The 27023-nt window shown below is 42.1% G+C and overlaps 1 protein-coding gene across 1 annotated transcript; it reads left to right on the top strand.

Moving 5' to 3' along the window:
* The first annotated feature begins 5107 nt into the window (after positions 1-5107).
* Positions 5108-25520, top strand: LOC130856321 (betaine--homocysteine S-methyltransferase 1). Its single transcript, XM_057740407.1, has 8 exons — positions 5108-5228; positions 9079-9211; positions 16045-16163; positions 17148-17339; positions 17708-17855; positions 20860-21042; positions 22593-22821; positions 24507-25520. Exons 1-8 carry the CDS (start codon positions 5196-5198, stop codon positions 24691-24693), a joined length of 1224 nt encoding a protein of 407 aa, XP_057596390.1. The 5' UTR covers positions 5108-5195; the 3' UTR covers positions 24694-25520.
* The last annotated feature ends 1503 nt before the right edge of the window (positions 25521-27023 follow it).

The raw sequence follows: 27023 nt of genomic DNA, 5'->3' as shown, positions 1-27023 counted from the left end.
AGTTTCAGTATGACGGGACAACCCCTGGGTTGTCCAAGAGTCATCATGTGGATGACAACCTGAACGGAGCAGACTGTTTTCTATCAGTAACTAATTGTATGTCCAGTGAATCTGAGTTTCTCCTGAACAGGAGAAGACACTTCTGTGTTAGGCCAGGGAAGTGGGAGTGACGATGAGTTAGATGAGGTTGTAAAGAGTTTGGGAAGTTTTTTTTAGAAAAATAGTTTGCTGAAAAGAAAGAATAGAGTCGCTCTGAAGACGTGATCTCTAATGACATTCAGCCTGGGCTGAAGTCCTCCGCTTAGCTCTGTGCTTGCTGTTGGCATGACCTTGGGAAGGATCCCATTTAATCTGTGCGCCTCAGTATTGTCATCAGTAAAATGGGGATGGCAAAGTACCTACCTTCTGGGGTTACTGTGAAGATTACATAATGCTTATGAAGCACTAGACACAGCTAACTCCACATAGTAAGTACTCATAAAGTTATGGCTTCTGGGTTTTTTGTTTGTTTGTTTGTTTGTTTGAGAAAAAGAAGCAAAAAGAACACATGGCCAAAGGGGACAGGCTAATTATCCTGTTAGGAAGCTTTAAAGGAAAGGAGGCAGGAGAGGAGAGAAAATTTCAGAGCTAGAAAGAGAACCTGGGAAGGATATACCATGCTGGGAGGGTAGTCTGGGAAACTGGGGGTATCCAGAATTCACAGGAACGATGGCTAGAGGACTCTTCTGCAGAATCCAGGAGACTGTACAGATGGCAGGTCTGTGAGCTCTGAGAGAAGCATTTTCACTTGTTGTAGAAAGAAGCCCTGAGGGGACTTGCCTGGTGGCGCAGTGGTTAAGAATTCGCCTGCCAATGCAGGGGACATGGGTTCGATCCCTGTTCCGGGAAAATCCCACATGCCACGGACCAACTAAGCCCATGAGCCACAACTACTGAAGCCCACACGCCTACAGCCCATGCTCAGCAACAAAGAGTAGCCCCCACTTGCCGCAACCAGGGAAAGCCCGCACTGCAATGAAGACCCAATGCAGCCAATAAATAAATAAAAGTTAAAATTAAAACCCACTATTCTCTAGGAACTAGGAATGGGCAGAAGTTGAAGGCAGGAACAGGACTCAGAGGTACCGTTGTGGCCAGCCTAAGGAAGTGCTTGCTGACCACAAGAAGAAGGCAAAGAAAGAACATAGGAAAGGCTGGTTTTTGCTCTAATTATATGCTAGGCCAATTGCGAAAAGGGAATCTGAAAAGTCACCTAGCTTCAACTTGAATGTTACCTATGTAACCAAGGCCCTTAAAAGAGGAATAATGGTGTGATGTGGTTTAATGTGCCTGGTGTGTTGGGATCATGTTGAGTGTGGCCATTACAATGGACAGAGGGAATGAAGCACAGTTGATCCTTGAACAACACGCGTTTGAAATGCGCTTATACACGATTTTTTCCAATAGTAAACACTACAGTAATACGTGATTTGCAGCTGGTTGAATCTGAGGATGCTGAATCGTGGATGTGGAGGAACTGCTTATAAGAAAGGCAAACTATAAATTACAGGCAGATTTTCAACTGTGCAGAAGGTTGGCTCCTCTGACCCCTGAGTTGTCCTGGGACCAGCTGTACTACCAGAAAAGATAAAGTGAGGAAAGGCTGTGCACCCAGGGAAGGGGGGTTTAGGTGAAAAGCCCACCCCCACCATCACTTTACAATGATCCTGAGCAGCAGCAACAAAAAATAACTGAGATTAGTGGCAATAGGAAAATATAAGGAGAGTGAAACCTTCAGTTTGGGGGCTATTTGGGAGAACTCAGACCAAAGGACATCTCACATATATTTGATAACTCCCAATATTCCTTCTATTTACAGCAGAGGTTGAAAACTCACATGCCTTCAAGGTAAGGTAAGTACGTGAACTAATCCAGAGTAGAACAACTGGGTGTGGGCAGACTGGCAAACGGGAAGGCGCCACATAAAGGAATTCACATTCGATTTTTTAAAAACACTGGCCTTGCCAAAGGAAACATAGAAGTTGGCCCTATTTCACCTCACCAGTTTGCAAACAGTTTTACATGATGTTAAAACATACAACATGTTCCATGGTTTAAAGGCTAAATGAAACATTTTAGTCTAAAAAGATTTATGAAAAGCCACATTCATTTTAAAGATGATCCCAACTGAATGGAAAATGAAAAGTCCTGAGATCTTTTCATCTGCATATTGATCAAGGGGACACTTTAACTCCTACATGAGATGGTGTCTATTTCCCCCTTGAGAAAAAGGAGGAAATATCCTTTACCCCCAGCAACAAGCATGGTGTTTGAAACATTGTAAGAATGGGCCTTAAATGTCTGTTGAACGAATAAATGGGGTTATAAGTAGAGCAAACCACTAGCTGGAGACAGAATCATAACCTCTCTTTTTGAGGTTATAAATCTGAAAGGGTGGACCTCCAGCTCTAAGCCTCCTCTTTCCCTTTAGGATTTACTTTTAACCCCAAATGTCTTTGTAGGAGGCCAAAGACTTCAGTGCTATATGACCTTCCTCATCTCATCGCTCTAGCAGAGAACGGAGAACATGGGCAGCCTCCCAAGAAGAGTTACTACAGAACTCACTCCCCAGGTGGCATCCAAGCCACCTTAGTACTTTGCACTTTGGGAATGGGACACAGGGCCTTCAGAGATCATGCTGATAACAATTCTATATCTCCCTGACTTCATGGTTCTTGAGGACAAAGTATAGGTGTCTACCTCACAAAATTGTGAGGAATAGATAATACTGCATATGTAAAAGGCTTAATGTAGTGCCTGGCACATAGTAAGCACTCAGTGAGCTATGGATATCATGAGCTTTATGGGAATCAGTGGGTGCATGAATTTCTTTTTTTATGAATTTTTTTAATGGACCTAATTGGGGTGGGGGATGGAGTAGAACAAACTGAGAGGCTGACGAGAAACAAAATTATTTCAACAGCTGCCTATCTATCATTTTAGAAAAGGTGGAGGTGGATAAGTGTCTAAATAAATTAAATTCCTTACATTTAAATACAAATCCTTATCTATACATGTATACCCTTAGATATACATAGAATTCTGGAAGAATACTTAACAGGTAATAGTAGTTATCTCCAGGGACCTCCCTGGTGGCGCAGTGGTTAAGAATCCGCCTGCCAACGCAGGGGACACGGGTTCGATCCCTGCTCCAGGAAGAGCCCACATGCACGGAACAACTAAGCCCATGTGCCACAACTACTGAGCCCTCGAGCTGCAACTACTGAAGCCTGCATTCCTAGAGCCCATGCTCCGCAACAAGAGTAAGCCACTGCAATGAGAAGCCCTCACACCACAACAAAGAGCAGCCCCTGATCTCCACAACTAGAGAAAGCCTGTACACAGCAACGAAGACCCAACACAGCCAAAAGTAAATAAATTAATTACATTAAATTTTTAAAAAATAGTTATCTCTAGGGAGAACTTGACCTGGGAATAGCAGCTTGCGAAAGACTTTTAAATTTTTGCCGTGTCTATATTTTCTACTAAAAATTCACAATTCATTTTTAAATTAAGTGCTGCTAGTTTAAAATCTCTCCTAAGTTTTGCTGAATGTGCACAAACTGTGAAATTGAAAATGGCTGCTTTCAATTTTTACTGTGGAGCCCTGATACCACCCCCTAGCAACTAGTACCCACCACCACAACTGCTCTCTGCAGCCCTAACTGGGCTCAATCTGAACCTCTTGGTCTCACCAGTACTCACCTGGTTAATACTATAAGTAGTTAACCCATTAGATAGCTGAACTGTTACCTACTCATATACTCCAATGCTTTCATGGTCGAAAATCTAGGCACTGTGAAGGATGCCTGCATTACCTCATACCTCATTCTTGCTGGGCAGGTAAAATAATAGATCATTTGCCTTACGATATATGCATCCATCGTCCTTTCCCTTTTTTTCCATTTTAAACTTGACAATTACCCGAAGCAAAAGGACATTTCTACTTTCTCAGTTTTATCTCAAGTGTACATAATTTTAACAACTAAATTTGTATTAATTCATCACTTGTTGCAGTAATTTCCTTCTTTGCATTTGTTGAAATAGAGGTTATTGTTCTACATACAAAATTTCCTCGTGTGCTTTTTTGTATTTGGGTAAAATGTTCTGAACTCTACTTCAGACTTTTTAGTTGTTCTCTAGGCTATTTACTGTCATGTACATTTTTCTAAAGTAATGTTTTCATTATTTTAAAGTCAATGTGTTCTCACTGTAAAGAAATTTTGGAAAATACAGTAAAACATAATGAATAAAGTAAAAGCAAGACCTAACTCTACCATCAACAGATAACTACTACTAACATTTATATTTTCCTCCAGTTTCTCTAATGCCTATTCGTTTTCATACACAGTTTTTGCTCTGAATTTTGAAGTCTCTAAAGTACATTTCCACTCTCATGTATAAACGATGTGTTTGTCCTTGTTAGATATTGCAAAGATATTATTAGAAACTTTAAGGCATGTTTGGATATAAGGGCAAAGCTCATTTTGAACACACACACACACACACACACACACACACTAATGCAGGGTCAGTATCGGACACTTCTGTAAATGTCATATTTTGTTCGGATACACATTTGTTTGGATAGTGGGTGTATATCATACAGGAGGTCATACTTTAGGCTGAAGTCAGTTCTTCCAGGAACTTCAAGCCTCCTCATTCAATACTCTTGTATCCTCTGCCTTTGACAAATATTTGGGCATTTGATGGAATTCTTAGGAGTCTGGCCTGGCGACTTGAGGTAATGAGACATGATCCCATGCAAGGGAGAAATCAGGGTCGGGGACCCGTGAGGGGAAAAGAAGGGCCAGGCACAGGTAGGTCTGAAACCTGAGCGAGTGGCAACCTCATTATTATTATTATTACCTTCTTATTTTACTTCTGGATGGTTTCACCCATTTGGGAGAACAATCTCGATCACCTCCTCCGCTCGCAGGTTCCCAAGCAGCGACAAGCTGGGATAAAGGGCTGGTAGGCGTGTTCCCCGCCCCAGGCCGGCGTTGGACCGCACAGAGGCTGGGGAAACCACCCCGCGGGAGCAGCGAGTATAAAGAGCCCGGCTGCAGCCGCCGGACAGTTCCGGGCTTTGCAGGGGGAAACGCTCGCCTTGTCAGTCCCCATCCGTGTTAACTACCGTCCGGGACACCGCGAAGATGGCACCGGTTGCAGGCAAAAAGGCCAAGAAGGTGAGTCTGTGGGGGACCCAAGGGCGCTCTCCATCCCGGCAGAGGCGCTGGGTTTCCATCCACAAAGCAGCCCGGCCTCGCATCTCAGCCTCGGGGAGCGCAGAGGGGCCCTTAGAGCCCGACTGTAACCAGAAGCCCCCCCCCCCAGAACTTCTGCTGCAGGACCCCAAGGCGCCTCTGAGCCCCCACTCCTGCCCGCTGACCAGAGCGCCCGCTAGAATTATGTGACCCCCCAAATCCAGGGCGCCCCCAAAGCTCTGAGACTCCCAACGTCTTCTGAGTCCCTCCCCCCGAGATCAGAGCACTCCCCCAAGATGTGGCCCACAGTTACGACTTCCCTCCCCCAAGGCGGTGGGACTCGGGGTCGCCCCACCGCGTGCCCCCTGGCCTCCTCTGTGTCCTCACCACCGCGCGCGCCCCTCGGCGCCCCGCGTGTGCAGGGCAGGGAGGCGCGCGCCCAGGCTCCGGCCGTTTCCCCCTCCCCGCGCGCCTCGACAGACGCCGAGGGTCTCGGGGCCCCCACCCTGCAGGGTTCTCGCTGCGCCCGCCAGTCCGCCCCGCCGCAGCCCGAAGGGTCTGGCGTTGGTTAGGCCATGGTAAGTTTCCACTCCGCAGTTTGGTTTCAGCGACCACAGGACGATGCACCGTGCGGGCCTCGAAAAGACAGTTTAAGAAAGATTAAGCACAATGGCCATAAGATATTGAGGAAGGACTGTTAATAAGTTTTAAAAACAAAAACCCAATAATAAGCCCACCCTTCCCTTGGGACGAGTGTTTAGGTCCAGACGGTGGGCCTTCGTCTAGTTGGGGGTGGAGTGGGGGGGAAATGGATGGAAGGATGGACTGATAGTAGGACTACGGTTAGGAGTGGGAAGAGGAGGGACGGAGGGAGGAGGGAATATGCTTGCCCCTTGGGTGTCAAAGCGCCCAACTCCATGCCTGGCAGACAGAGGCCCAGGGAATGGCAGGGAAGGAGACAGGGCCAGGCCTACCGGCAAGTCCACCTCCCAAATTCATTTCCAGCCATCCCTTTAGAAACGAGTCGTACTTAGTTTCTAAAGGGATGTTCCTGCCTCCTAAAAAGACCTCCACACAAAGAAAAAAATTAATTCAGTTAAACTTTTTAAATGCCACGCTGTCCAAGGATTTAAGATGTTGAGATGGCAATCGATTATAGGCTGTCACCTGCTCAATTAGGTGGAGAATTTTTGCCAATCCATACATCCACTAAAAGAATAGTTGATGTAGGCTGGAAAGAATGATTCTCACAGAGATTTTTTAAAAATTGTGTTTTGGTTTGGCCCAATTTGCAACGCCATAAATCCTAATCTACTCCCTAAACTCAGATTCACAGAATGAAAGGTGTTAAAGGATTATTTTAGATGGACATAAAATGGGAAGGAAAAAAAAAGTTTCTTTGGTTACCTTGTTTCCATGCCTATGTCACTTAAAATATGGACAATAATGTCTATACCTCTGATTAAAATTAAAATATATGTTACAAAACTAACACATGTTCATTGCAAACAACTAGGAAAAACACCGAGAACAGTGTCTGCTACAATTTGATGTATATTCTGCTAGTTTATTGTCCAGGCAATGTACTTTTTAAACAAAAATAGTCTGATATTACACGTATTGCTTTGCAACACTTTTTCACAAATAATACCTTGAGCATTTTCTCATAGCACATTCCATTAAAAAAAAAAAGCCACTTCACTTAGGAACAGAAAAGTCTGAAGTTCAGGTAATTTTAAAATGCAGTAAAATCTAAAAGAGTGTTTTTCCTGATGTAATTGTTCAGTAAATTAACGTACAGCATGGTAATTGAATCACCACTAGCCACTCTGCCACCAAATATCAGATTCTTAGCTATGCTGTTCATTAAAGTGTTGTGGTACTAAAGTTTGAAAACAGACATGAGAGTCCAATGAGAGTTGCTAGGTGACCGAACAAAATACCATGATTATTTCACCCAAATGAAAATTAGTAGCCAGTCATATCTCTTTTATTTGACTGTTGTTCATGTTTTTATACAACTGCACTGACGCAATATATCTGTTTTTCTTGTTAATTGGGTCATAATGATCAAACTTGTAGTTTTAAGATGTGACATTTAGACACATTTGTAATCATGACAGGTATTTGGATTTCAAAATTACATGTGATCAATTCTATATTTTTGTATTTGTTCTCTCATGGACTTGTACACTTGACATTTTTTCTATACGGAAGGGCTATTCAAGAATATATAGCACAGGGCTTCCCTGGTGGCGCAGTGGTTAAGAATCCACCTGCCAATGCAGGGGACACGGGTTGGAGCCCAGGTCCGGGAAGATCCCACATGCCGGGGAGCAACCCAGCCCCTGTGCCACAACTACTGAATCTGTGCTCTAGAGCCCACGAGCCACAACTACTGAAGCCCGCGCGCCTAGAGCCTGTGCTCTGCAACAAGAGAAGCCACTGCAATGAGAAGCCGGCAATTGCCACAACTAGAGAAAGCCTGAGCACGGCAACCAAGACCCAAAGCAGCCAATAAATAAAATAATTAATTAATTAAAAAACGAATATATAGCACAGTCCTCCTACTTTACTGCTTTAAAGTAGAAATGTCAGATGTTTCTCTTCTCTGAGCACCAGCTCTTGAAATGGAGTGGGGGAGGGGCAGAAGTTGGTGAGGACTTGATACAAAATCCTGTGAATGCCTCTCACAGAGTTTGTAATCCTTGTTATATCAGCATTTGTTTTGTCAACCATTATTGGTAATAAATGGAACACAATAGGTAAGTACATTCCAAGTTATTACTTTTCACCAGTCTTTTCAGGGCTGTCCCGCCCTACCCACCCCCGTTTAATATCAAATCCAGACACCATCTAAGGATAAAAGAATCAGGAGGCCCTATCCACCACACCTGGGAGACCTGGTATAAATTACTCAGAGACTCTGGACCTTAATTCTTCATTTGTAAAATCAGAGTGACCTAAATTGAATGCAGGGTACCTTTTATTTTTAAATTCTATAATTTTTTGAAATTAAAAAAAAATGGTTACACTAGAAAATTACTTTCTAATTCATGAAGCCCTTTAAAAAATTAAGTTCAAAATTTCTCTATTAACACCAGGGTAATTATTGCATAGCACTGTAAATGGAATAGGTATGGAGGTTGGACTAGAAACCAGTTTACAAATATTTTATTTGCCTGTCTCTTGCCTGTTCTCTCACTTTTAGCAAGCAGGCTGTGCATGGTCATAACTTCCTGTACAGCATAATGCAGCTACTATTATGGAAACAATCTGAACAGCAAAGACAGAAGTCTTTAATTGATTTGGCCATCTTTGTGGTAGCATCTTCTCCCTTCTGTGTTCACCAAATATCTCTTGACTTTTCAGTCTCAAAATGCCTTAATAGCATTATATCCCACTACAACGTCTTTATAAAATATAATCCTCTCTTTAGTGTATTGATAGAATAAGAAGAAAGACTAACATTCACCATCTTAAGAATGTGTGCTTAAGTATTTATCTGAGGCTTCACAACAAAACATTTTCATTTAATTCCTCTGAAGATATTTGTTCAAACATCCTCCCACAATATTCTTCAAATACTCTTTAGTGTGTTCTGAAAGACACCCCCATCCCTGGCACATACACATAGATACACAAACTTTCAATATATTAGCATTCTGGTGATTTGCCTTGTCACAAATTTCTGTATAAAATATATAGGTATTTGATGAGAATTCTAAAGAAATCATACTTCTCAAGAATATGATAACACAAGTTCTAAACGTTGAATATTGTCTTAAAAACTCAACTAACTCCTTTTCTTCCCCCTCCTCTGTAATTTTAGGGCATCCTAGAACGGTTAAACTCCGGAGAGGTCGTGATTGGAGATGGAGGGTTTGTCTTTGCACTGGAGAAGAGGGGCTATGTGAAGGCAGGACCCTGGACCCCAGAAGCTGCTGTGGAACACCCAGAAGCAGGTTGGTGCACGGCCCTATTCTAAGCTCTCATGAAAGACCACTATGTTAACCCAAGTCTACAAGCATGCCATCAAACATATACATTCATGCCGTGGTGTCCAGATATTTACTATCGCCTGCTGGGCACTGTGCTAGGTATATAAGTACAGATTTACCTCTTGGGTAAGTACCAATGGCCTATTGCTGTGCCCTATATCTACCTCCTGTCCCCTGCCCCTCACGCTAGATCAGGGTCCCCAACCCCTACAGCCTGTTAGGAACCAGACTGCACAGCAAGAGGTGAGCGGTGGGCAAAGCTTCATCTGCCTCTCCCCATCACTCCCCATCACTTGCGTTACCACCTGAACCATTCTGCCCTCCCCCCACCCTCGTCTGTGGAAAAACTGTCTTCCACGAAACCAGAGCTTGGTGCCAAAAAAGGTTGGGGACCACTGCTCTAGTTGTGTCGAGAACCTGGCTCGCTGCCTTTCTCTGCCCCTCCCTCCGACCTTCCCTCCCTCCTTCAACACTCCAGGTGACTTTAACATCCATACATGTGATCCTCCAGCACTCTTCCCGTTAGTGCCTTGATCTCCTCCTCGTCTCCAACGAACTTTTCCTCCATTCCCACCTCAGCAGCCCCCTCCCAGACCTCGCCATCACCAATAGCTGCCCACCTCTGCAAGCTCAAGAACAAGTACCACATTCTCTGACCACCGCCCTCCTGTCATTTCTCCTCACTCTCTCTAGTACTCCTGTTCTTCAGCCTCATCTCATGTCTTTCGTCTCTACAATTTTAGTGTTTGTTAGCCATTCTCCCCCGCAAGTCCACCTTCCCTCCTTACCCACTTTAAGTGCCATGATATGCCATCAATCACCGTCTTGCAGATAAGCCCTCTTCCATTAAGTATTTGCCAACAAGTTAAACTCATTGCATACTGGCTCCACCCTATTTAAGCTCAACTGTCTACTTATCTCACACCTGCACCTACAACCCTATTTCCCACTTTACTCTTTTGACCACAAATCTTTTATGGCCAGCAGGTAGGATGCAGCATGAAGGTGATAAACACTGTTTTTCAAGGCCTCTGTATCATCCTTAAGCAATAGGGAAAGATTAATCTTTAAAAGGGAGGAGTAGGCCACTTCTGCAGGCCCAGAGAGTTCAGGGGGATGTGGATTTTCAAGATTGGTGGGTTAATATGTCTTTATTCCAAGTCTCAAGGTCCCATTTCTTCCTAATCAAACCCTAACTTTTGGCAATAGAATGCTTTACTGGTTGAGAACTCTGGAACTCTGCTCCCTATGTAATTTAGTCCTGGGCTGGATCCTCAGCTTTTCTACTCTCTAGTGACAGGAACTGTGTTTCTTGGTATGCCACCCAAAAGATCTTCAGACTTTTGCACATTGCCTGAAATCAGTGATCTCCTTTAGCCTTTCATTGTCTTTCTCCAGTACTTTGGTGGTAGCCAACAACAGCCATCTAATTCCAGAGTCCTTATAGTTACTGCTTCCCCTGAACCTCTCAGACATCTGAGATAGTGTACTTGCTAGTGCATTCCCTTCCAAGGGTATCTCATCCCAGTTCACTACAGGTTAAACTTTTAATAGTTGTACCCCTAGAGCTTGCTGGGAGCTCCATCACCTGTGGTAGGTGGGTGCTCATTACTAGCTGGCCAGAAGGAGAGCTGACTCCAAAAGGATGCTTTCGAGTTATTTCCTAGGACTCGTTCTGGCTTCAACTCTTGCAGGTCAGACCACTCAGAAAACACATTATGAAGTGGAGATTTGGGCCCAAGGGTTCCACTGGGAGTACATTCCAGAAACAATACGTCTAAGGGAGTGAGGGAAGCAGGCTTGGGCAGAGGGAGGAGCTAAGCTGTGATGAGTTGTAACGGAGGCCCCAGCCAATGTCTCAGGGAGCTCTGGAGTTGGACAGGCACCTCCGAGTTGTCCCAGATTTAGGCAAGGGGGCTAGGTCTTGGTGTTCTCCCCCTACTAACAGCCCGAGCGCTGCACACACAAGCTGTCAACCCTCCCCTCCTCCGGGAGAGGGCTTAACCCTGGGCAAAGGAGCGCTCTGGCCTAGGGCACATCCTAGGGAGGGTCTCAGCAGGAGCCAGCAGCAGTCAACACTTCAAAAGAATTTGAACCTTTCAGAGGAAACCAGAGTTCTTGTGAATATTGTATAAGATAATAAACGGCTGTTTTTTATGTTAGAGGAGAGCGTGTTTCAATGAAATCAGTGATGAAGGACGGAAACTAACAAAGAACATGAACTGAGAGACAGTACAGCTTTGAGATCCAGTGCAGACTCTGGATCCAGGCTGGATCCTGACACAGCCACTAAGCTGTATGGCCTTGGGGAGTTTACTTAGCAAAAAAGCCAAGGTAATATTGACATCTGCCTCACAAAGCTGTTATAAGGTTTAAATACATTGTATGTGCGGTGTTCCAAAGAGTGACCGGCCCCTGTTAAACACTGCAAGTATGAACTATTGCTATTAACTTGAGTGAGCTGCTTCTTCTCTTGATGATATTCTTGGTTGTATTAACCTATTTCTGCTAGAGAAGTACAGAAATGTGTTCAAATCACATTGTCCCTAAAAAGTATCCAAAGTAAAAGAGGTATAGTCACAGTATGAAACCTAGCAAATATACAAAAGTTTAGTATTTCCAAATGAAAGTAGAAATAATACTGCATTCTACCCTTTAAAAAAATGAAATTATTAGGCTTGGGAAGCTAAACCAACAACAGTTCTCAAATTTTAGTTTTACCAGCAGAGTTTGTTAAAAATTATAGATTCCCAGGCCCCACTTACAGAGATTTGGTTTCCTTAGGTTTGTGAGGGGGTCCAGGAAGCTACACATTTATAATACTTGTCTCCAAATGATGGCAAGGTAAACCCGACTTTCAGAAGCATTGCGTTAAAGGGATGTAACACACACAAAAGAATGATTAAGACATGAGAGTGAGAATTTCTAATATATCTATGGTTTGTTTCTTAAGGTCTGCCTCCTGGGTTAAACTCAGAATGAAATATTTCTTGGGCCAAACTGACATTAACAATAAACTACCTTTGCCCAAACTCTGCCATGAAAACAAAATAAGACAGTTGTTTAAACTGCAAATTTCAGTTTTGTTAGTCACATTTTCTTTTTTAAAGTCACACATTAGAGGAGCTCAAGAGAAACTGCTCTGATATTGATTTTCTTTGATTTTATTAATGTAGAAACAGCACATTTGATCTCTTGGCCATTTGTGTCTTAAATATTTTGAGCTTATTTAAATGTATTGAGCATTTGCTCTACTTCTTCTGCTGGGGGCTCCATGCTTTTCAAGAATTAATGAAAACTCCATGATACTGAGTCATCAGATTTAATCCTTTAACCTACAGACTGAGATCCCACATATTCAACTCTGCCAGTGCCTAGATCAAACTCTGTCAACCACAGTGGACTATAGGATGCATCAGAAAAAAAACAAATCTCCTGCTTGTAATGCATCTTCAAAGAACCATTTCATAGAACCTTAGATGTATTTAACATTTTCGGGGGGAGGGGGGTGGTGAAAGGTGTTTAAAACACTCCTGCTCTAAAAGAGAGCAGTGGTCACTGTCATGCTATCTTACGCACATGAATTTGTTTTTTGTGGGTACTTTTCTAATTTTGACTGGCTCATAACTAGAATAGCCTGGAAAGTTTCCCTGCAAACTGGACAGCACCCAAAACATTTTTGTGGGACTGGTGCCTGGACTTGACTTTTTGGCTGGACGCAGTGAGGAAGGGAAGGCTATGCTTCAGATCTGCAATCCCTTATCCAAGCCCTTTTGGGGCCAAATGTGTCTTAGAATCCAGAATTTAAGGGAATCTTAGAAAGTTAATACATTACATACTGTATATTGCATAACACTTTCATTAGGGTCTGAAGCGCTCCCCCACACATCACCAAACACATTAATACTCTTTTTGCATCAAAATATATGACTACCCACTCTGGGGAAAGCCGGGGGCGGGTGGGGGGGGGTGCGGAGCTTTGGGTTGGGATGAATTGGGAGATTGGGATTGCCATACATACATTACTAGTAAGAAAAAAAATATCAAATTGTATGCTTTAAATATATGCAGTTTAGTGTAAAAAATATATATATATGACTACCCACTCTAAATGGGATACAATTATAAATATCCTCATAGTAGTCCAGGAGACATTTTGCTCCCAAATGATTTTGCTGCAAATTTATTATCCCGTTGAAGAAACACTGCAAAATTTTATTTGACCTTTTAGAGTTTGTGGAATTCCAAAGACTTGCATTACTCAAGTAAATTTACAAGGTAATATCTATGCTCTGTATATATATATCTGGGTCATATATGTATATATGCACACATATATATGCACACACACATACTTGTATTGTATATTATATTGTATACCAAGTATAATACATACATTCTATGATGCTAAAATACAGCTAGTATAATGGAGAGTTTAAAGCCATAAAATGAATATATTGAATTAGTATAGGTTGTATCATTGTCGTAGGAACCTGTTACACCCTATTTTTGGTTAAAGGATGAAGACTCTTAGGTTTATGATGAGAGGAAACAGAAAATAGAAATTGAAAGTCTATTCAGAAATTATCAGACTAATTCTCCTACTAAAGTTTATACCAAAAGTTGTTGTTCTTGCACTCAGTGGAATCAGCATTGAATCTGGTGTGATGAATTAAGTTTCCCTGGGTCTGGAGGGGCTTGAGGAATCTGAATTTTTAATTGTCCCCAGGTGAGTCTAGTAGGGTCCCACTTTGAGAAGCAATGCATTTTAAGAAGCATGATGGAATAATCAAATTGATTAAAAGTGAAAGCCGTCCTCACCTTTTTGAATCACTGCCCTCTGGAAAAATCTGATAAAAGTTTATAGACCCTCTGAGCACTATAAAATGTACATACATGCAAAGAATTTGCACACCATTCTAGGGATTTTGCTTTTTTTATACTCTCTGGAAATCCAAAGACCACCTGGATGGATTTCTTATTCATAAACCATTCTGTCCCAGGGTACAGAAACTGAATCTGTAGTTCCTTCTCCCCTGCTCCAACCACAGCAGTTCTGTGTTTATCTGATTGACTCTATGTAAGTTTTTCAATTGATTCTGTTGCTAATTAAAACAACTTCGAACCCCCCTAATTTAGGCATGCTTTTAAGTTCCCACTGAGAACTAAAGTTTCCATGATTTTAAAGCAAAGATTTGGCTTCAAGCTTAGAAATCCATTTTCTGAGATGCAAAAGCTTTTTTGTCTCACCATTTTGTCCATTTATAAACAAAAACTGAGCTTCCTATGTTCTTGGCACCCTGCTAGGCATCTGGGATGCAAAGATGCCAGACTAATCTCCAGTCTTAGTCCCTGAAAGGCTGAGAACACCAGTGTCCCAATAATTTCCAAGCCTCTAATGTAGCTGCTCTCAGACCTGTGGCTTTTATAGGCCTCTGAAATTTCAAAAGAAATTTTAGGATCTGATATATGATTGCTGATTTTTTGCCCAGTCATTTATCCTGACAAAAACAAAATACCATCTACATCTATCACTTTATAAAAAGAATATTCTCCTGTTTTCTTAGGATGGTGATTCTCAACAAAACTGAAAATTAGAATTCATTGGGGAAACTTTGAAAAAAAATTGCCTGTGCCCTACCCCAAACCAATTAAATTAGAATATACGTGGCTTTGACCCTAACATTCATAATTTTTAAAAAGCTTGCAAGGGGCTTCCTAGGTGGTGCAGTGGTTGAGAATCCACCTGCCAATGCAGGAGACACAGGTTCGATCCCAGCTCCAGGAAGATCCCACATGCCGCGGAGCAGCTAAGTCTGGGCACCACAGCTATTGAGCCCATGTGCCGCAACTACTGAAGCCCATGCACCTAGAGCCTGTGCTCTGCAACAAGAGAAGCCATGGCAATGAGGAGCCCGCACACCACAACAAAGAGCATCCCCCACTCACTGCAACTAAAGAAAGCCTGTGCACAGCAGCAAAGACCCAACACAGCCAATAAAATAAATAATTAATTTTAAAAAAAGCTTGCACGATATCTAATGGGCAACTAGAGTTTTAGGACCACTATTTTAGAGCGAAGGATAACGCTTTAAATTGCATCCATTTGATGATATGAAAAAAAAAAAAACCACCCAGAAAACCACACCACTTCCCACGATATTTGCTGCAGCCAGTGAAAGCTATGCCACGTGGTATTCATCCATGGACCTAGCTTGGGAACTTTGCTCCAGCTCTTATTTCACCCTGCTACCAGAATTATCCTTCAAAAACTCTGAGCTAATCACATTAATCAGTGGCTTTAAACCTGTTGATATTTCCCCAATACCTGCGGTCTGGAGCCTAGACTCCTTGGGATGATGTGCACTCTGTCTGGCCCCCCACATTTCCAAGTGCCTCTCCCACCACTTCTCCAGCATATCCTCAACTCCAGCTGCTCACACTGCTTGTCACTCCCCCAAGTGCCAAGCCTGTTCCTACCTCCTTGTCTTTGCTCAGGCTGTTCCCTTTATAGGGAATGCCCGTCCCCATCTTCTCTGCCTGGCAAATGCGCAGAGATGATTCCTCCTCTGTGGGACCTCCTTCTTCCCTTCACCCCACGTCCATGGCAAAGATAATCTTTTCCTCCTGGCAAGAGACTCCAGATCCACCTCTCAGTAGCCCCCAGGATGAGCAAATGCCAGGCAACCCAGAATTTAAGCAGATATCTTCACATTTGTTATCTGAGAGCCTTTTGAAAGCATCACAGGCTAATAAACTGATAGCAATGAATAACTTTCCCTCATTCCATCTCCCAGTTCGCCAGCTTCATCGAGAGTTCCTCAGAGCTGGATCGAATATCATGCAGACCTTCACCTTCTATGCCAGTGAAGACAAGCTGGAGAACAGGGGAAACTATGTTGCAGAGAAAATATCTGTGAGTAACACCATAGGTGGCACTCTCAGGACACAGCAGACACATGTGTCATCACCAGAGCTCTCATAGGGAAAGATGTTGAGCCTCTTTAGAGTTTTGTTTTGTTTCAAACAACGCAGAAATGAGATATATGTAAATAATAATCTTAGGTTTTAACTAGAGTCCCCCAAATTTACAGAAAGGCATTTACTGAAGCAAATCAAAGAAGTATTTAACTATTAATGATTCTCTCAGTCTCTCGGCTAAGTTGCTGAGTGAGTATCCTTATAAACTCTTGCATCTTTACAGTTCTTTACTGTGACACAGTATAGGGAAAAGATCATATGTTCCAGGAGTCAGTGAACCTAGAATCTTTCAGACTCAGCAACTGTGTGATGTTGGGCAAACCTTTTACCCATCCCATCAAATCAGCAATTTCTTTATCTCTAAAATGAAAAAGGAATTCTAAAATTCCGTGAGTCTGTGTGGTCTATGATACTGGGGTTTTTTGAGGACAAGCATCAATTTTTAATGTCTAAATAATTAGAAGAGACCTTAGTTGTGATGCATTTATGTTAGTTGAGAAAATATATGATGACGAAAAGTCATGAATTTTGTAGTCATTTAAGTTAAATTTTATTCTCATTAATCATAAAAGCAAATCATCATCACCACCACCACTATTTGCTAGTGTTCTCTTAAGTGCAGCTTAGGCATTGGAAGATACCGGATCCTTTTATATAAAGACTTGTACCCTCTCACAGATCTTTGGTATCATGTAATATCCTAGATACCATCATTAGATTTATTTGTTTCATCGCTGCTATTGGCAGTGTTGTTACTGCAAATTGCTCAATTCCGTAAAGCATTGAACCATTCCATCACTGTCATTTTCTGGAATAAAATCACTATTGTAACATACAACTGAGATGTGGACATTTGAATAACAATTCAGCTTCAGTTTCATATGAAAATGTAGATTTGTCATATATTCATCCATTTTAGGGGCAGAAAGTCAATGAAGCTGCTTGTGACATTGCCCGGCAAGTGGCTGATGAGGGAGACGCTTTGGTGGCAGGGGGTGTGAGCCAGACTCCTTCGTACCTTAGCTGCAAAAGTGAAACTGAAGTCAAAAAAGTCTTTCAGCAACAATTAGAGGTCTTCATGAAGAAGAATGTGGACTTCTTGATCGCAGAGGTAAACAGATACGATCTAAGATGAGACGAGTACACTTAGTACATTTTCTCTGCCTTTTACTCTCATGAGGACCATGTGGGGTTAGGTACCAGGCATGGCTAGTAGCTGTAATATTTCACTTTGAAATCTCTTTCCAATTTAGAGTTTCAACTAACTGTGATTCAATTAATGTAACATGACATTCTTCAAACCTTTGGACTGCAATTCACAGAAATCACCATTCTGTTCTGTTTTAAAAATGCTGATGGGTGACAACTCAGTTTGAAAAACACCCATCTGGGAATAATTGTTAATACGCAGTAGGATAAATTTTCAAATTATTTAGGGAGAAACAAGCTTAAAAGTACCTTGACTTTAACTTATTTCAGTATTTTGAACATGTTGAAGAGGCTGTATGGGCAGTTGAAGCCTTGAAAGCATCTGGGAAGCCAGTGGCAGCAACCATGTGCATTGGCCCAGAGGGAGATCTGCATGGCGTGGCCCCTGGAGAGTGTGCAGTGCGCCTGGTTAAAGCAGGTAATGATGAGTTTTCGTCAGTTTACAACTAGTGTGTCTTTTAATTGACATACAAATGCAGGTCCACCTGTGAATCACTATATACTTCTTTTGTCGCAGGAAAACCATTAATTCACTTTCTTAGGCGTATTGATAATATCATTATTGAGTCCCAAAGAGAAAAAAGGTTTAAAAACAAACAAACACACATGCACCGGCCTTTTGAAAGGGGCAATTAGACCTGCGCTGAAGGTTTAACACAAAGAAATGAGAAGAATTTTGGTAAATCAAAAAGAGCATTAGGAAAAATTATGTTTTATTTTAAACTTCTCTCAAGTTGAGGTCTTTAGACATTAATAACTTTTAAGTCAGTTGCCCTCTTTGCCAAAGTGTTTCCATTCTTATAAATTACTAATATGCTTTACTTTTTATAATCGGTATAATAAATTTTAAAATCCTTTGATATTAAATACTGAGCACCTAATTTATCTTTTTATATAATTTCCATTCCTAATAATGGGTTTCATTTCAATTAGGGAAAATTCACAGACTTTTCTAAGCTGCCTCATTTTAAACCTGAAGAATAGCAGTGTCCATGGAAGAGTCTGACTCACCCTGTGGAATAGAGATTTTGATTGGCTAGTTGTTTAATTTCTTGTCTTTATCCAACTCTTGATATTTCATGAAAGTCACTTCATACTCATCATTAATAATAACAATTATTTAGGTTTAGGAATGACATTGTAGGATCCTAATTTTTTATTATAATATAAAAAATGGGGGGAGAGGCCAAGTTAATATGTTTCAAAAAGATGAAAGGAAGCCTTCATCATCCCACTTGTTAATTAGCAGGGATTCTTCGCCTGCATCTAATCCTTCCCCTGCCAGTCTGTTCAGGGTGGCCACAGTGCTTGACATCACTGTACCCTGTTTATATCCTTCACAGAAGGATATAAACAGTTATCTCATTTGTTTATGTCTTAAATGTCTGGCTCTCTCACTAGGTTGTAAAATCCCGGGGGAAAGAGATTATGTTTGTTTGGCTCAGCTCTGAGTATCCTGTGCTCAGCACAGCATCTAGCACATGATAGGTCCTTAGTCAGTATCCATCTCGCAGATCTAGTCCATGTGCCCTTACACAGCCATCATAGTCATCTCTACTCCAAATAATCACTTCCTCCTCTCAGCAGCTGTAACACTCTGTATTTATATACACATTTAGAGTATCCTCAGATGACATTTTCTAATCTGTGAGTCTGTAAATAGGGTTCTGCCATTATACACAGATAGAAAATGCTGTGTTAATCCAAGTTAAGCAGTCTCTTGACTGCAGAACTTTCCAGAGCCTTTGACATGTTCACGTGTATTGGCAGTCTCCAAGAACAGGCTATAGTAAATAACTACCACCTAATTTAATAGGTCATAGAAACTTATTTTCACAGGGCAAACCTTGGGAAGCCCTGTGCTAAATTAAAAAATCTTTGGTGTCCTATATTTATATTTCTCTGTAACGCTTTACAGGGACTTTTACCTAATTGACATCCAACAGATAGCCAACATATGATTAATTCATTAGTGTAATGAAATCAATCAAGGAAAGAGAAACTCTAGCTGCAGAATATCCAAAAAAAGAAGGTAGTGAAGATCCAAGGGACCCTGTTCAGTAAGCTGTTGGATATACCAGTCTGGACCCAATGGAAAGTCAGGATGAGAGAGAGAAGCCTGGGAGAGTTTGGGATATGGGTGGTATTGAGAGCCTGGGGCTGAAAAGGAAGTGTAGATGCAGAAGAGAACATGGCTCGGTGGGATCCTGGGACACCACAGGACTGAAAGGTTCAGCCTTGAGGAGGGGTCAGCGCATAACACTCAAAAAAAAAGCAGCCAGGGAGGTAGGAGCAACACTCAGAGAGCGGGGGAGGTTCTCAGAAGCCACGAGAAGGGGAGTATTGATGAAGGAGAGAGTGCCACTAGGCTGAATGCTGCTGAGACACTGAGTAAGATGAGAGGAGAAGCGACTACTGGATCTGGTAAGATTGAGGTCATCGGTGCCCTTAAAAAAAACTGATTCAGAGGAATGACAGGGAGTGAGGCCCAACTGGTACAAAAATGAAGAGCAAACCTCAGGCCCAGGCCAGTCAGGGCCACGAAGATGCCTGCCACTGAACACTGGAGGTCACAGCGTGTAGCATCAGCTCTGCTGCTCCTAGAATCTGGATGTTGGTGTGGCTCTAGTTGTAGCCAGGATGAATCTTTTCTTTCCTTGTTCTTGGCATCTCTGTATCCAAGGTACAAAATCCTAGGCCATGAGTTCATCAAAAAAGTCCCTTTTGGAGGACAACCCAAGTGTCCAACTAATAAATGGATAGGCAAAATATGGTACATACATGCAATGGAATATTGTTCAGCCATGAAAAGGAATGAAATTCTGACGCATGCTTCAACAGGGATGAAGCTTGAAAACATTATACTAAGTGAAATAAGCCAGTTACGAAAGGTCACATATCATATGATTTCACTTACATGAAAGTTTCAGAAAAACCTTTTCCTAAGTTACATTCTGCTATTATGCCCAAGAAACTTAATAATATTATTAAATTGGCCTGATGAAAGGGAACATTGATTTATTCCCCAGATGAGTGGCATGGTAACCACAGGTGCCATCAGGCAGCTGGAAATAGTAAAAAATTATCGTGCTTTGCAGTATAATGTCAAAGATTGAAAAAATGACTACTAAAATGTGAAGCTAAAGAAACCTCTAATTATGATTTTTTTTCCAAAAAAAGATGGACAACCAAGTTTGCATAAATGACACTACAATTATATCAGACTCTTCAAAGCACTTTTCACAGAAATCACTTGCTGCCTGCTACTAATCATTCTTGCCCAAGGGTAAGATACGTTTGCAGTGACCAAATGCTGTACTTCCAATTCACTATTCCAAATAAAAGCTCCCTGACTGAGAGGAGAATTGGGCCCACTGGTATCTGCTGAATCCCTAGAGCTAAACTGTTCTTCCCACTTGCAGGAGCTTCCATCCTTGGCGTGAACTGCCATTTTGACCCCACAATTAGCTTACAAACCGTGAAGCTCATGAAAGAAGGCTTGGAAGCTGCGGGACTGAAAGCCCACCTGATGAGTCAGCCCTTGGCCTACCACACTCCCGACTGCGGCAAACAGGGATTTATCGACCTGCCAGAATTCCCCTTTGGTAAGACAGACATTGTATAAATCATCTCAGAGTCTTTTTTTGACAAATTCCAAAGAAATCTCTAGCCATAGAACTTCATCATGTAAAGTAATGGCTGCATACCTCCTCATCTGTTGCCCCCAGCTTCTCTCCCTGCAGCCCCCAAACTTTTAAATCAGACATTAGGAAAAGACAGGACCAGCAAGCAAAAAGGACTTCTGAACTTAAATGTAAAATCAACGTCGGCTCAACACCTAGGTAGACAACCAATTCATCATACTTGGAGGTTGGCAATAAGGATGCCCCCCTGGGTGGGATCAGCGAAGATTTTGGTTCTGGTTCCAGCTCTGTTGCTAAGTTGCAGAACTTTGGAAAAATTCTTTAGTTCATCCAGATCTTAATTTTGTCATCAGAAAAATAAAAGGTCAGGCCAGGTTATCGCCGAGATACTTTTCTCCGATTTTAAATGTTGCTCAGATATTCTAGCAATATCTGAGTTTGGGGGACAGAGGGAAGTTTGAGATACTATGTAACAGATTTGAATTAAGAGACCAAGCTGATGAAGGACCCACGCCTGGCCAGCCTCCTATTTCATTCTAAGGTCCTTATCCCATATTCTAGAGCAGGGGTCCCCAACCACCAGGCTGTTAGGAGCAGGGCCGCACAGCAAGAGGTGAGCAGCAGGGTGAGCCAGCAAAGCTTCATCTGCCCCTCCGCGTCGCTCCCCATCCCTCACATCACCACCTGAACAATTCCCCCCTGCCCAACCGTCCGTGGAAAGATCGTCTTTATGAAACAGGTCCCTGGCACCAAAAACGTTGGGGACCGCTGTTCTAGAGCGACCCTGTAAAGTTTGGAAGAGCCATGGAAGAAGAATAGCAAGGCATTTGTGGTATTTATTGCTGTAGAACAGATTATTGCAAAACTTGGTGGCTTTAAACAGCAAATATTTATCGTATCCCATAGTTGCTGTGGGTCACGCATTTGGGAGCAGCTGTACTCAGTCTCCTAACAGGTTACAGTCCAGACTATAGCAAGGGTTGTAGTCATCCGAAGACCTGATGGGAGCTGGGGGATCTACTTACAGGCGCTCTTAGTTGGCTGTTGGGAGTGAGGGTCAGTTTTCTGCTGCCTGTTGACTGGAGGCCTCCGTGCCTAGGCTCCTGGGCCTTTCCACTGTGATACTTGAGTGTTCTCACAGCATGGCAGCCGGCTTCTCCTGGGGTGCGTGTTCCAGGAGAGAACAAGGCAGAAACCATAATGTCTCTTACAACCTAGCCTCAGAAGTCACAAATCATCCCTTCTGCCATATGCTACTGGCCGCACAGACCAACCTGATGTAACACAGTGGGGTCTGCACAAGGGTGAAAACATCAGAGGGCAGAGATCATTGGGAATCATCTTGAAGTCCATTTAAAATTGGATATGTCAATGCAAAGTAGCTACCAGTTTTCAAAAGTTAAGAAATGAATATTGACCATTTTAATTCATTTACTGAAAATTACACTTTTATTATAGCTGTTTGTTTTGAATATTTTTTTAAAATTTAAGCAGAATGTCATTTATTACAGGACTGGAGCCCAGAGTTGCAACCAGATGGGATATTCAAAAATATGCCAGAGAAGCCTACAACCTGGGGGTCAGGTACATAGGCGGGTGCTGTGGATTTGAGCCCTACCACATCAGGGCGATTGCAGAGGAGCTGGCCCCGGAAAGGGGATTTTTGCCACCAGCTTCAGAAAAACATGGAAGCTGGGGAAGTGGTTTGGACATGCACACCAAACCCTGGATTAGAGCACGGTAAGAACCTTAAACTGTATTTGCCAAACCAAATTCAAGTGAGGTCATTACAAAGAGTGCAGCCAATTTGCTGTGTAATGATAAAGAATCAGGTACCCTCTTTGTATTCTCTCACAAAGATGTTTATAACAGCTTTATGGAGTGATTTCTGGAGAAAGCTTTAAGAATATATAATATAAATAATGTAAGTCACAACAAAATGTAATTTCACCCTCTAGGAAAGCACCATCCATGTGGTGAGCACTAACAGTGAATCAGTTGTTAGGATTTAAGTACAATGGATATTAATTGCCTGTTCTGTGCCAAGCACGATCCTTGAAGCTGGGAAGACAGTGGTGAATGAGAGTTAAAAATAAATAAATAAATAAAAGGTCTTTGCTCTCAGAGCTTACATTCCAGTGGGGAAGAGGAACAATAAACAAATAGAGTTTCATATCAGGTGATGTGCAGGGCACTAGGAATATAGAAATAAAAGCCTGTGGCCCCTGGCTTAGAGACTCTCACTGTCTACTGGAGAAAATGGGGAAGAAAGCCAAGGTATTATACTGTAGTTAACTGCTTGAGTAGAGGCACCGATAAAAAAAGTAACAATGAAGAGAAGAGAATAACTATTTAGAAGAAGGGACTTCAGGGCTGGATTTTGAAGAGCTAAGTAGGCTTCCACAGGATAAAGAAGGGGGTGGAGGATGCACCCCAAGCAGAGCGAGCAGTTTCCCCCTGTTCAGCCAACATTAGTTGAGCATGACTACGTCAGACACTGTTGTGGACACTGAGGGAGCAAGCTGGACAAGGCACAGGCCTGTCCACAAGGAGGTCACAGTCTGGTCGGCAGAGAGATAAACAGCTAACTTCAAACTGGTACAGTAAGTTGAGGATGAAGGTGTGCACAGCTGCTGTGGGGTCTGTACTAATGGCTCATGGAGGCAGGAAAAGCGAGAGGGTTGGTGAAGAATTTCTCATAGAGCTAACACCAGAGCTGACTTTTGAAGGACAAATTACATTGCCAGACAGGAGACCAGCCTAGAGGGAAGCACTGAGAGGTGGCAAGAGAACAGTGTGCTGAGAAACTAGAATTTTGAGAATATCAGATTCAGAATTTGGTAGAGACACAGGTCAGGAAGAGGAGGTGGCCTCTGTTCATGCTCACAAGGTCTGGATGGCCCCATCCCAAGGCAATGAGGAGCCTGGAGGGTCTCAAGTGGTCCTAAACAAAGTTAGATTTGCAAGTTTTAGTAGCCTCAAGACAGGGAAACCTGTGAGGAAGTCTTTGCTGGATGATAGCAGACGTGGCAAGGCCTGAACTAGGAGATGATGGAAACAGAAAGGAGGCAGAAGTGGGATCTACAGGGTGAGAGGTGCAGAAGCAACACTGGCTTTGGGAGGAGCAGCAAATGTGGGCTCAGCTGACTCAGGAGGTAGAGTGCCAGAAAATGAGGATGGGGAGGGGGGGGATATTGGATAGAAAATGTCCCAGTTCTAAATTCTTAGCTTTTGAACCTACGTGTATATGAAAAGAAGAAATTCAAAGTAATTTTAGACCTACAGATTCTGAAAAAAAAGATAAATGTGTTTCAATGGGCACACTCTCAAGAGCCCAGAGACAGCTCTACAGAGATGTTCTAGCTCAGCGACCTAGAGACAGATGCTCAGGGAGAAGCCTACTGATGTGTGTTTTATTCACCCAGGGCCCGGAAAGAATACTGGGAGAATCTTCGGATAGCCTCAGGCAGGCCGTACAACCCTTCTATGTCAAAGCCAGATGCCTGGGGAGTGACCAAAGGAACAACCGAGCTTATGCAACAGAAAGAAGCCACGACCGAGCAGCAGCTGAGAGAGCTCTTTGAAAAACAGAACCTCAGATCTGCACAGTAGCCTCAGTGGAACCCATTTTTAGTGACTTCCTCTATGTTTGGGCCGCAGTTCCAAAAATAAGGAAAAGATGGTTAAAAGGCAATGCTTATATGAACGCCAGCCTATATGTAAAGATTGATATTAGCTGGACAAAACAATTACAAATAGCACTTGACAGTTTTAAAAGTATATATTTAGAACTTGGAAGCAAAATAAATAAACAAGTCTTAAACAGGTTTACTAAGCACCCACTGTGTACACAGTATTAAGGAAATCGCTGTGGCCAAGGAAAAGTAATTCAGACATTAGTCCCACTTCAAGAAGTTCTCAGGTTAGTAAGGATGAGATGTGAGCTGTCATAAATGGCTCAGCAACCAGACAGGGACAGACAAAGTGCTATAGGAAAGTGACATCCAAGCTCTTCTGAACATGGACCCTTCATAAGAAACACAACTTATATTGATATAATGACCCAGTGAAGTTCATGTACAACCACTGAGATAAAATGTGATCCATTCTGGTATTTTTTATTCCATTCCTTTCTGTCCTATTTCATTAATAAAATACTACGCTGGTTAAGACCCTTCAAACTGATTTTATGACCCATTCATGGGTTTTGACCCACAGAAAACACTGCTGTTGGACACTTCCGCTATGGGGCCTTCGCTATTCCTTTAAGTTTCTTCTCAGAAAATCAGTCCTATGGGACCTGATCAGTAAACATTCAAAGCTCAGAGTTCCAGAGTTGTTCCCTCTCTTTTCTGAGCCATTTCTACCACTAAAAAGCATTCAGGGGAGGCCAAGAAGGGATTGGTACCCAAGCTCTCTCCATCTTGCTCTAGGCTGTATCCACCTAAATGCCTCCAGTCAGTAAGGCTGGGGAGCAAATGGTCTTGTGTTACTTTGGTAGCTCTTAAAAAAAAGTATATATATATATATATATATATATATATTTTTTTTTTTTTTTTTTTTAATTAAAAAAAAAAGAAAGATTCTCCAAACTCTCTCTGGGTTTCCTAGATTGAGAACTACATTTTTACCTGGTAATATCTACTCTGAATGCTCAAGACTGAAGATGTAAGACCATTAGAATAAACATAGCTATTCAATGTATTAGGAAAGAGTTCATGCTTCTTTCTAAGCGTTCTTGGATTGGTATAGCTGTTTTGAAATTCTAATTTCTTCAACTATGAAAAGAAAAAAGAGCAATGAGACTATCTTGAATGTATTTGATTCTTATTTCTGTTCTATAATTTGCTAAATTTTGTATGAAATTTCTGTACCTCAGTTTCTATTTTAAACAGGCACAAGTATGCTAGAGTTTTAACGGAGAAGGCAGCAGTATTTAAAGGGAAAAGAAATTTCCAGAATTTTCTAAGAGAATTAGAAATCCACCCCATCCTCCAATACACAGAAATAGAACCAAAGCAGCACGACCTTCAGAGATTGCATATGGCTGAGGTGAAATAAGAAAAGAGTGACTGTCATTTTTTAATTTTTACGAAGTTGCTATCTACCATTTCTCGCTCTCAAATCAGGTTTAATATTTAATACTTTCATTCACAGGTGATAGATACCTTTATTCAACCTGCTATTCTACTGTGTAAGATGCATGCCCCTTTAATAATCCTTTCAGAACGTTTATTGCCACACAAAACAATTATTCTTCTACCCTTTGATTTTAAAAATATTTCCCTCAAGAGGAAATACACATGCTGAAGATACAGTGGAATGAAACTGTATGTCAACACTGCCTCCTAGTGGCATATTTCATATTTTGAAAAAAATTTTTTGAAATTCATCCCTCCACCAAGCACATTCATTTTATTTCCAGAAATCTTGTTCATCAAAAGGGAAGGTTCATTCAAAACCTATAAATTTCTTTGTGTTAGACATTTCGCACTGGTAAAGATATTTTTGTGGAATCAGAACCAGAGAGACTTTAGAGAGCGAGTCTAAACTCTCCCTTTTAAGGGTAAGATTCCGAAGGCAGGAGACCATGTCATGAAGGATTTCTTGTTAGTCCGAGGCTGCCAGGAAAGATGGCTTTAGCTTGGATTCTTGGTAGAGGGAGAATGGAACCAGGATAGACGGTTCATAAAACTAAGTTCATCTTCCTGCCAGGAAATAAAGATCCTTGCATTGACTCGGAGTCAATGTAAACTCAGAGAGTAAACTGTTTACAGTTTATGGCCTGATACTTATTCACACTGTAGCCAAGCGCCTTTGAGTAAGGGAGCCAAGCCAATGCAGAGCTATAATGGAGACAGAACTGGACAGAAAGGGATCAAAAGCTTCAGTTCCCAACTTCTCCAGAGGGGGGCAGCAAGGCACCAGAAGGCCAGAGGAGC

This window comes from Hippopotamus amphibius, chromosome 1, assembly GCF_030028045.1.
Source record: "Hippopotamus amphibius kiboko isolate mHipAmp2 chromosome 1, mHipAmp2.hap2, whole genome shotgun sequence".
Lineage (NCBI taxonomy): Eukaryota > Metazoa > Chordata > Mammalia > Artiodactyla > Hippopotamidae > Hippopotamus > Hippopotamus amphibius.
The sequence above is the reverse complement of the archived record's forward strand: the minus strand, read 5'-3'. Positions and strand labels throughout refer to the sequence as shown.